The sequence below is a fragment of the Leptidea sinapis genome, chromosome 4, assembly GCF_905404315.1.
Source record: "Leptidea sinapis chromosome 4, ilLepSina1.1, whole genome shotgun sequence".
NCBI classification, from domain to species: Eukaryota; Metazoa; Arthropoda; class Insecta; order Lepidoptera; family Pieridae; genus Leptidea; species Leptidea sinapis.
The window spans coordinates 6,554,438-6,566,800 of NC_066268.1; the positions used below are offsets into that span (position 1 = coordinate 6,554,438).

The following is a 12,363-nucleotide window of genomic DNA, read 5'->3' on the forward strand; positions in this document are numbered from 1 at the left end:
GGTGTTGTGATGCTGATTATTATTATCATGATGAAAAATCAATGAAATAATCTGGGTTAATATTTTTCTGGCAGTACTATTATGGCGACACAGAACAACAGAAACTACAGAACTATTAACAACAAAAGTCATCACGTAACAATGAAAACATCAAAAACAAAGCATTGATAGCACGAAAATATCACGACATGTACCTAACGTTAATGAAACTGCAAACCGTACTGACGCAATAGTACATGCGCGATGATGTGAAAGGGGAACAGGAGGGGGCTTCCCGTTCCAGCGAGGTCGAGAGATAATGTGGCCTAGTAGTATAGAGGGATGATTGCTAAGGTACCTTGAGTGCCTTAGTGCCAGCGTATTGCCTCGAGATGACGTCACCGTTGTCAGCCCACATGGATAAGAAGGCCTGCCTCAACGCGGCTGGTAGTCCTCCGCCCCCGAGCCCCAACCTTCGCAGCTGAAGCTCCAGCACCAACTTCGCTATTGCTGTCTAATTTCACATCCAGTGTCAATATTTATTTTTAGTACCAACACCTTAAAAGCTCTCATTAATCATAACAGTAAATAGTTCCTCGAGATACTACCAGTGGAAGCCTTTTTTGTACAGGATGCCGACTAGGTTATGGGTACCACAACGGCGCCTTTTTCTGCCGTAAAGCAGTAATGTGTAAGCATTATTGTTTTTCGGTCTGAAGGGCGCCGTAGCTAGTAAAACTACTAGGCAAATGAAACTTAACATCTTATGTCTCAAGGTGACGAGCGCAATTATTGTAGTGCCGCTCAGAATTTTTGGGTTTTACAAAAAATCGTGAGCGGCACTGTGCGTTGTAATGTGCAGGGTGTATCAATTATCATCAGCTGAACGTCCTACTCGATTCGTCTTTTATTTTTCGGGACTCACTTCTGACCCGAATAACTATCGCCCTGTTTCGGTGTTGCCGACCCTTAGTAAAATTTTTGAAAAAATTATTTTAAGCCAAATGCTTACTCACTTCAACACTTATAAGTTACTTCATATAAAACAATTTGGCTTTACTAGGGGACGCTCGACTACGGATGCAGGTGTTGAACTCATCAGGAATATTTTTGAGGCCTGGGAGGAATCACAGAATGCACTTGGTATCTTCTGTTATTTATCTAAGGCTTTTGATTGTGTTCAACATTCAACGCTGGTCAGGAAGCTATGCCACTATGGTATAAGAGGATCTGCACTCGATCTTCTGATCTCATATTTAAATAATAGGATTCAGAGGGTCGAGGTGAATGGCAGGAGATCTCCTGGGACTCCTCTCGGTATGGGGGTACCACAAGGGTCTATTCTTGGACCCTTCCTCTTCCTAATTTATATAAATGATCTACCTAACCTTGTAGAAAAAAAACACAAGATGGTATTGTTTGCGGATGACACTTCACTTATATTCAAAGTGAAACGAAGCCAAGTTTTATATGACGAAGTAAACAATGCTCTATCTGACATCGTGTACTGGTTTAGCGCCAATAACTTATTGTTAAATAATCATAAAACCAAATATATTAAATTCACCGCGCCAAATGTCAAAAATGTAGATGCGAATATTTTATTAAATGGAGAGGTGGTAAAACCATTGGAATCTGCTTTATTTCTTGGCATTACTCTTGATTCCAAATTGCAGTGGGGCCCCCATATTGAAGGATTGGCGAATAGGCTTAGTTCTGCAGCATATGTGGTTAAGAAAATTAGACGGTTAACTGACATAGATACGGCGAGATTAGTATATTTTAGTTATTTTCATAGTATTATGTCCTATGGTATATTGTTATGGGGCAGTGCGGCCGATATTAATACTATCTTTGTGCTGCAGAAGAGGGCTATTCGCGCGATTTATAACCTAGGTCCTAAATAATCATTAAGAGAAAAATTTAAAGAAATAAACATTTTGACTGTTGCTTCTCAATAAATTTTTGATAATGTTTTGTATGTTCATAAGCACATTGAGGAATTTTCTAGAAACTGTGACATTCATAATGTTAACACGAGGAACAAACATAAACTTGTTATGCCTACTACTCGGTTGGGTCGAGTTAGTAAGTCTTTTGTTGGGCGATGTATATGCTTCTACAATATGATCCCAGACAATGTACAAAACAAATGTGTTACGAAATTTAAAAGAATTGTTAAAAAACGTTTGTGTGGGAAAGGTTATTATAGCATAAAGGATTTTCTTAATGACACCACGGACTGGGATTAAAGCGAACACCCTCAGGCTCTTTAATTATTAATGTTTATTGTACGATATTACATTGTAATCCATATTTTATATATAAAAAAAAGCCCGCTGAGTTTCTTGCGGGCATTCTTCTCAGGTCTGAGGCAGTCTCTTTTGAATGGGTGGTAGATTTTGACGTTCAATAAGTGATTATAAATCCTATTTTGAATAAAAATATTTGAATTTGAATTTGAATTGTCATAAAAAGAGATCTTAAATTTGAAAAAGAAAGTTGAACCAAAACATGAGGCTCAATTGTATGGCATTGCGCAAAGATATAGAAACTCTTTGCATCTTCCCCCGCATACGCGGATACGCGGAGACGCATATCTCGACCGCTACTAATGCAGGTGAGCAAAATGTCCGTTTGTCCTGTCTCTCTCTCTTGAAGACAACTGGCGCGGAATAAATCTGTTTAAAAATGATGACCAGTCATGAGGGATAGTATAGGCTGTATTGGGCTACAGCCTCTCTTAGCTAACCTTCATTATTGATTTTGCGAAGTAAGACGGAAGAAAAGGCGCTGGCATAGTGCAGTATGGTTTAGTGCTTTGCAAAAACACTGTATCTTCGCAATGTGACCAAACACTCATCCAACTAGGGTGAGTGGGCGCATGGTACTGAATAATTATTGGTAGGTAACGATCACAACATATCGTAATTGGTCAGGTAATCAACATCGTTTCACCCGGAAGACGTCCACTGCTGGACAAAGGCCTCCCTCAAATATCGCCATGACGATCGATCCTGCGCTGCCCTCATCCAACCTATGCCAGCGATCTCGACCAGATCGTCAGTCCATCTTGTGGGAGGCCTACCAACACTACGTCTTCCGGTACGTGGTCGCCATTCGAAGACTTTACTGCCCCAACGAGTAAAATAATGTGCCCTGCCTATTGCCACTTCAGTTTCGCAACCATCTCGGCTATGTCAGTGACTTTGATCAGGAAATAGTCGCAACACATTGTCATCAATCGCAACTGGTGTCTGGTGTCAACTACTGTGTCCGAACAGCCAATGTAAAATGTCTGAAAGTGTATTAACACAATAATTGTAAACAAACTCACTTGAACAACGTTTGTGCGGTCCAGACAGTCGATGCAGTTAACTCGAAATACGCCATTCTGTTCACAAATCAAGCCGCGGTTATCGCGCCAGCAAAAACGCATATCTTCGATGACGTCAGCGATCGCATTGATCAGAATACTAACATTTTCGTAGTGCATGCCCCGGCTGAAACCAATGAAATTACTATATCCACTTTCAATATTGACACCAAAAGTTTAGCCAAATAAAAGTCAGTATTATTTAAACGAGTCCAAACATCAGGCAGTGGAGCTTCTGTACGACTCTTTTTTATTCTGTGGAAGTGGAAATAAACGTATTGCCTCTCTATTAAATAAACATAATCTGCTTTATTATTTCAAGGAATAGAACAACCCAAGACGTCGTTATAAGCAATGACTTTTAAGAGGGCATGATAAGGTCTCTCTGTAGTGCAATGGCGTCTCTGTTTGTTAGTTGTTATGAACTATGACGTCATTGTTCGCGCTCACCAAGAACGGAAAAGTGTCAGGTGTTTAAATTGTCCATATCAGTTGGCTATTTAAAGAATATTTTAAAGTTTCTTAATGACCTAAAGTAAGGAATAAAAAAAAATCAGTTGTAGAAACTATCGATAGAAGTGAGAACTTAGAACTTGTTATTATTATTATAACTTAACACCCCTTAAATACTTTTATCATTAACGTACGTAATAATACTAGCATAAAATAACAGAAGTATTCCTATTAGGTTTTGTAATTATTATTATTAGGTACTCCTAAATTGGCATATTTGCAAAGTTATTTGTAAGTCTATTGTAGTATAATATAAAGATGTTGGATTATTAGTATATAAATAAATAGTACTAAAATTTTCAATTTCATAATGTCTAAAAACATTTGAATTATTAGTTTCAATTTATTTTTATAACTTTCCAATAATATATTAACTAAACAAAAACGCTATTTCAACGCTATAAGCATTTTTGATGAGATTTTTCCGCTACTAAAAAGTGCTCAACGTGGCTAAAGAAGTTTTAAAATTAAAAATATGAATATTTAGTATTATCCTTTCTGGTAATCAATACTAAAGCTGAAATAATTAAAGAAAATGCACAAAGCGCAAAGAGATATGGCAATTCATACCAGTACTCGTGAAAGTCGAAAGTGGCGTATATAACGTCTGGACTGTTGTACTTTAGGACATGGTTGCCATAAGCTTCCCATATGATCCTTTCCCGGCCTTGCTGCTCAACGAGATTAACGATGCACACCTGCTTATATATCTTCAACTCTTCTTCGAAATGTTTCCTAAACGCCGCTTGGGATTCCTCTTCAGCTGGGAAATAAATAAGTTTTAAAATCGATTACTAACTCTGTTAATTCTAACGAGACAAATACAGATAAATATATCCATTTACAAGACGATACGACGACAGTAAATATGGACAAGAATGTTTCGCTATTTGTCAACAATTTTCAAATCCAAGATGGACGATGAGCAAAATATTCATAACGAGGGTCAAACTGAAAGGTCTTATAAAATCAAAAACTTATTAAACTGACAAGTTATTAGTTTTATTATTATCTTTTCAAAACAGTGTCCATTCACGTCAATACAAAGCTGCATCTGATAGAACCAATCAGAAAAGCACTTTGCCTACTTCTCCTTAGGGGTGCCTTCGATAGTCTTTTGAAACACAGCTACACCTGGCTTGGCGTCCATAAATTGTTTTCTTCGAAGTATTTCTTTTATTTTCGGGAATAAATAAAAACCGCAAGGTGTGAGGTCTTGGCTATACGGCAGATGACGCAGCATCGTTCCCCTGGCGGTGTGCGACGATGCATTGTCGTGGTCAAGAAGGATCCTACTGCGAGGTCGTTTCTCCCGCACTTTTTCCATGACAAGTAGCAAATAATAGTCGCGTTATGAACTGTCCTTCAGTCGTCGCCTTAGAAGACCATTCGTGAGATGACCACATTTAAACTAGTTGTAAGCAGTCGCACGACATGGGGCTTCATCGTGAAAGGCCAATCGCACTCTATCATAAAATTCTTGTTAATTTAAATGAGATCGACAGTCATACAAAATAATTGCACAAAAATTTTTTTACGTGAAATTCATCCTGACAGTGTCACGCAGGCATTTTTTTCAATTTGCTAGTCAAACGAATAAAATACATACTCTTACTCATATATAATATTGGCAGAGTACAATTTTTAAAACTAAAGCTTACTTTTTTCATATATTGTTTACAATTGGCCAGTTCTAAAAACTTTCAGTATCATCCTCGTATAACAACAAAATCCTGGCGGCCATTTTTGATTTAAGAACGACGATATAAAATAAACCATGCTCATTTATTTGACTGATACAGAAAGTTCACTTACTTCTATCTAATCGAGGTGGGGGTCGGAATTTATAGTCGGGCTGGCTCCAGAATATCGGCACAGAGCCACGAACCTGTAAATATGGAAACATCACAACACGAGTGTTTTTACACTTATATTAACTCGTTATGTATATATGTTTTGTCTCCTCTTATTAATTGGGGACTTAACCTACTTAACTATCAGTAATTTTTAAGTAAGAATAAAAAAAATCCTACGAAATTTACTTAGTATAACAAAATGAGAGTGTCGCCTAAACCCAGTACCATCAACGAGCGATTTATAATGAATATTTCCTTAGATTCATTAGATCATTTAGAGCATTCGCAATGATGCAAAATATAATAAACAAGAATATCTAACATTATTCAATCTACGCAATTACAAGAAAATCCCTCAAGAACTTATACAATGTATTTACCGTCGCAGATAAGTAAAAATTGATTTCAATACTTTTTTGAAATGGTATTTAAATATGTTTTCAAACAATGGCTGAAAATATAATAGCAGAGGTGACCCTACTCCGAATTTGCACCTTATACATTTGATGGCGGTACTCTAATCGTTATATTTCACCTGAACACCATGGTGGCGCAACCAGTCGCCGCTACCAACAAAATGTATGCAGCTCTATAGGGAATCTCAGTTCGTTTGGTTGCGTAACCAAACCTTCCCCGTGAAATATAGCCCTAAGTGAAGTACTGTCTCGCCTTACTGAGTACACCAATTCGGCCGATCTCGAATCGAGGGGAATTTTTAGTGGCGAATGCTTAAACTTTTGGACTAACTATTTGCCGGCTCTATTCCGAGAATTTGCAAGTCTCGACGCAAGAGATGTTGGCACGGCCGGTGTGAGAAGCAGACCCTGTGCTGTTGTCTGCATAGCTGATTGTGGAATGCCACTAATATACAGTATATCATTTATATGCAGAAGAAACAGTGAGATAGCACGCAGTTTTGCAGGACAGCAGTGTTTAAGAGTTTAAAGTCGAAGAATGCACCTTTGATAATTATATAATAATCAGCCAAAAAGCTAGTCACCCATATAAAATAGCTTCGCTATTAATTGATTAATATTGATTGATTAATGAAAAACCATATAAAGTATATACAAAGAAACGTTATAGAATTTTCTAGAGACAAAATTCCGCAGAGCATCTAGCCCCGTTTTTCTCAGATCTGAGGCATACCTCAAAAATCCTTATTTATAAGAACAATACATTGACTTAGCATCAATTATTGATCATGTTCATCAAAAATAAATGTATCACATTTTAGTTTAACGATGGGTAACAAATGAATTAGCCATTCGTGCTAACTATTGCAAATTTTATCAAAAAAATAACACCATTTCAAAGTTGAATAACCGCATTTTGCGGAGCAACTGAGCTTGAAGGTAGTTTAACTGAATAACGGGAAACGATTACACGCTCCAAAATAATGATTTTATTTATAAAAAATTATAAAACAAAGTCTACCGCAGCGTCTGTCTATCTAATCTCAGTAAACTCAAAAACTACATAACCTATTTTTTTTTTATGGAAAAGGTGGACAAACGAGCTATACGGGTCACTTTGTTGTAAGTGATCACCGACGCCCACGTTCTCTTGCAACACCTGAGGATTCATAGGAGCGTTGCCGGCATTTAAGAAAGGGGTACGCGCGGCCAAGGTAACTTAAATGCAGTTTTAACTAAAAGATAATTCTTAAGGAAGGTGTAGGTGTATAACATTTTAAGGTTTTGTGTCTTGATACTTTGGTTACTTTATATACTGTTTACGTAGTATGATTTATTTTAGGAAGTTTCAAATACGAATTTTTGGTTTTAGTATGATAGATTCGTAGGTACCTACTGATTTGAAAATGAATTGTCGTAAATTGGTGTTTAGTTTTATTTTACGTAGTGACACAGAATAAAGGGTAAATTTATGCAACACTTTCAAAGGTTAAGGCTTTCAAATTTTAATTCTGTATGAATAATTCAATTATTAATTTGTGACGCAATAATTAAGTTTGACAGTTCTTCTGTGACATTATTTCATTCAATTCATTATTTCAATAATTATTGTGATGATTGAACTTCTACATCTTTCGTGATTAACAAAAAGTATGTAAATTTTGATATGAAACTTCATTCCTGTGCACCTGTTTATATTTCGAGTGAATTTGTCAGCTTGTCACACAGCCATTAAATTACTTCGCAGATATCTGCAGGTTTAGTATACGTAATTTTGGAAAAATGAAAACCCATTGTTATTCCCAGATGAGAAGAAACCGGCATTAGCCTTCGAGCCAATGAGACTCTTTAAAATTAGATTTTATTCCTTATTGTGGAGATCTATTTGCTAAATTACCTGCACAAATGATGCACGGTGTATACTGTCCGAGCAGACAATGGACACAATTTGTTCTGTTTCCACATAATTAGCGACCTTTCCATCAGGCTCTATACCCCTACGGTTATACCTGCAACAATACATATCAGATGTATAGTTTTAGAACCTTCAAAAGACGTTTTATAACAAGTCCAATGCTCGCAAGTTTATGATTTGACATAAAAAGTTGCTATAATTCAAATTAAATCAAATCAAAATCACTTTATTGACCTACATGAATAAAGTGATTTTGATTTGATTTATAGATACATATCAGTGATTTTACCTTGTTCCTGCTTGATATCTTGAACGTCGTGATATTACCCCCAAGGTGAATGTTTCATCACAGGTGCTACTGCCTGAGAGTGATGCGGTGTTTAGTGGATTCGCATCTGGAGGGTCACAGGCTATTTGTGAGAGATGTATGAAACCTTGAATTATTGGCAGCACCCACTCATCACAGCATGGACTCTTAAATTAAAAGTGAAGTTCAACATGACATACCAGTTATAGTTCTTTGAAATAATTCTATTTCTTTTAACATGTGTACTTGACTATGACTTTTTATTTTATAAATAATAGGGACGAGACAAGCAGGACGTTAAGCTGATGCTAAATGATACGCCCTGCTCATTACAATGCAGTGCCGCTTAAGATTCTTGAGAAACCCAAAAATTCTAAGTGGCACTTCAATTGCGCTCGTCATCTTGAGACGTAAGATATTAAGTATCATTTCACTTTGTACACATCAATTTTATTAAAGTGGCAATCAGACCATTTATATACCTATACATACAATTCCTTCAACAAATTTATTTTTGCACATGATCTTTATTTTTATCAAAATAAAAGGAGCTTGGACTTCACCATACACATAAGCTTCAAGATCTAGCCATTATGCAAATAAAATGAAACAGACAAACAAACTTTTATTAGCTTACCAGCTATAGAAGTTTGTATGCAAATTGCAATTCACGCGTCCCAATATAAGGCGATAAGAATGACTTATTGGGTATATTGGGACAGCTTCAGATTATTGACAGCTAATTACTGACAGTAAATTACTACCAATTTATATCTATCTGTATATTGGGATTAGTGTAACACTAAAACTAATGGTGGCTAATTTTTATTTTCTGTATGAATTAACATATTTCACAAACTTTGGTATGAAAATCTCAAAAGCATCCGCAACATCTTGATCTGTATTGAAGATTATATCATTTATTTTTAAACTACAATCTAAGTTGCGAGGTTTGTTTCTTCCACTCTCACTGTTTATTCCTTGACATGTTGATTTTATTTTAACCGAGCTATTTTTAATTTTATTACCTATATACATCGATTTTGCTAAGATACTTGAATGTTTAAATATCTTTGGATAATTTTTAAAATAGTCAGCAAATTATAATAATAATAATTATACAATTTCTCCTCATAAAGTATAATTTATATAGTTTAATAGTAGTGAGTATAATTTCCTCCTGCTAATATGAAATCCCACTGTAGCCCAATCACTGAGAGCCAATGTTTTCCATTTTCTGTATAACATCCTTTAATAACATCAATGAAAGAATCATACTTCATTGGGGTCCTCACAATAATTTAAACTAGATAATTTCATTAAAGTATTTGTTCTAATATGGTTTAGGCAACTATTATTCACAGGTACATATTTAACACTGTACTTCATATGTTTACTATAATTATAATTAAAAGTGGTTAGTAGGCCACAGTGATCTGAGTCTAATTAATTTATATTTGACTAGCTGGCCCAGCAACAGTTGTATTGCCATATAAAGTAATAAAAAAATTCAATAATTAATATTTTTATGGTATAAAAATAGATGACGACCGACTCTCAGACCTACCAAATATATCGTACATAAAATTTATGGTACTACAATAATCATTATATTCGATTGCCATATTGCAACTCTATTGCGTGTCTGTGGATGGATTAGAATAATTTTAAAATTGCGATACAAAAGTAAGTATTGATTGTAGGGTAAAAATTTGAAATTATATGTATTTTTTAATGCTGACCCATAATCAAACAAATTTAAAAAAAAAATAAAAAAAAAAATTCGTGTGGACGACCATTCTTAACATTTTGGGGGATGAAAAATAGATGTTGTGCTATTCTCAGACCTACCCAATATGCACTCAAAATTTCATGAGAATCGGTCAAGCCGTTTCGGAGGAGTTCGGTCCCGCACACCGTGACATGAGAATTTTATATATTAGATTTTGTCTGTAAAAATCCAATCAATAAAGTCATTAAAGAATAACAATGAAGAGTATCCTTTAAGTTTTCAAATAACTGATTCAATAAGTCATATACAGCCATTTTCAATAACATATCTCTAATTACGGATATATTGTTATCACTGTTTGACAAGATCTTATCTATCCATAGTTATGTCCAATGCTTTATGTCTATAGGTTATTGATAAGTCAACTTAAAAGGATAGATTTGTTTACCTCAAGTAAGTTAAACTAAGGATAGATAGGTTATTGAAAATGGCCGATAATGTATCATTAAGTTTTTTTAGGCTTAAAATTTTTACCTCAAGTGCAACTATATCCTTCAGCATAAATTTGTTCCAGAAAAATCGGTCATCCACATGTTTCCACCACCTGGTCAGGTCGGTGACTGGCTTACTCACACCCTCCTCTGCATCTAGAATCTTCTCTATGTCATATTGCCTTTGCAAACTGTTTGTCAAGTCTAAAGTTCGACAATAGTAAAAGCTATCAGAGTCATCAAAAATTTTGTGTAGTTCATCAGTCAACCGTTTCTCAAATCTTTCGGCAACTTTCGGATCCCTTTGTTTCTTAACAGTCTGCTTCACCTACAATACATTTTATAATATGTGTTATATTTAAGAGAAGAATTACACTTCTTTTTTAAATATATTAAGATGTTTAGGGATCTTACAATGAGTCTTTTGTTTACAGTTTTTTTTGACAAAAATACTGAGATAGTAATTCATAATTTTCAAAATTATATGGTTAAGCTCTATACTTTAGTTTATTAAAGTAAAACTTAAGTACATATTATATACATTATCTTTTTCTAACATTGTTACAGTTTACCACATATCTTACTATTAGTTTACCTGGGTAGCTGCTTGCTGAGTTGTTGACTTTATAGTATTGCTTACATTTTTCACTGCACCCACTGTTTTGTTTAAAAATGCAGAATTCTCGAATAAACGACCACCCATTTTCTTATTGGACCTGTTTATTGACGCAGAAGAACCGTGTTTTGTGCATGGCAACAGGTCTACCTCCTGATTGGTAGTTCCCAAATTAATAATGGATATAGATTTTATTTTGTATATAGTGTGGTGAAAATATATTTGACCCATCGGTACGCTTTCTTTTATAACAATAAGTCTCGGGTCGTAAATATTTGAATGTTCCACTTTTCCAATTATTCCTTCGGTTACCCCCAGGCATTCTATATCTTCGATATCGGATAGGTCCCATGCTAAATGTAAAAGAAAGAGAGGTTTAAAAAGCTTACGAAATATATATAATACATCGTTCCCATACTATAAAAATGTATTTTACCTGAACGAACTGAAAATTCACCAGTTACACGATTCCACCAAAGACTTGACTCGTTTCTGACAAAAATGTAGAACATTTCCGATCTAAACACTTCCATTTTGATTTTTATTGATAAATTCTGTTTGTATATTTTTGGTTTTAGGATTTTTTTGGTTTCATTGTGTTTGTTGATATCTCTTAACTATTTTGTAGCATGTAAAATGAGCTTTGAAGATTGATTTGAAGTTTGAAATTTGAATTTTAAAGTCAAGACTCAGAAGGGTGTCGATGACATTGATTAATAAACAAGATTTGTCATTTGAGAGTTTAGTAGGTATCAGCTCAGCTATGGGCTAAGAGCACAGAGTAAGCAAACGGATGGAAGGAAATTTAATATCATTCATCAAAGGAAATAAGATGTAAAACGCCATAATATTATGAAACTTTGAAGTATCAAATTGAATATTGTACGTTTAGGAATTAGTTGAAAGCAAAAAATTCAATAATAAAATAATAATTGAGATATTCAATAATATGTTTTCTGTACGTACCGATTACAATTTTGACCTGTACGCGAGTTACGTCAGATTTCAGAACTGCGGTTTCGCTATATCAACTTTGACATACGTCAAACCTGCCTGCCCAAGCTTCATTATTCACACATTTATTAGGTTCATTATACGTAAACTTATTGCCGTTTTATTTAAATTTTTTTAATGCTCATATTTCATAGCCAATAATTATTTT

The 12,363-nt window shown here is 35.0% G+C and overlaps 1 protein-coding gene across 3 annotated transcripts in view; it reads right to left on the bottom strand.

Moving 5' to 3' along the window:
* The window catches only part of LOC126979692 (phosphatidylinositide phosphatase SAC2), a 34,508-nt gene extending 22,645 nt beyond the window's left edge, over positions 1-11,863 (bottom strand). Inside the window, exons 1-9 of one of the 3 annotated variants that reach the window (XM_050829145.1) lie at positions 11,638-11,862; positions 11,181-11,554; positions 10,629-10,913; positions 8,345-8,529; positions 8,038-8,149; positions 5,684-5,756; positions 4,439-4,631; positions 3,317-3,482; positions 338-493 (exon numbers count right to left, since the gene is read on the bottom strand). In XM_050829145.1, coding sequence (XP_050685102.1) covers positions 338-493; positions 3,317-3,482; positions 4,439-4,631; positions 5,684-5,756; positions 8,038-8,149; positions 8,345-8,529; positions 10,629-10,913; positions 11,181-11,554; positions 11,638-11,734 — 1,641 coding nt within the window. In that variant the 5' untranslated portion in view covers positions 11,735-11,862. Of the gene's footprint in view, positions 1-337; positions 494-3,316; positions 3,483-4,438; positions 4,632-5,683; positions 5,757-8,037; positions 8,150-8,344; positions 8,530-10,628; positions 10,914-11,180; positions 11,555-11,637 lie in introns of those variants that run through there. The other 2 variants (XM_050829146.1, XM_050829147.1) reach the window with 2 other exon arrangements.
* Between the last annotated feature and the right edge of the window lie 500 nt (positions 11,864-12,363).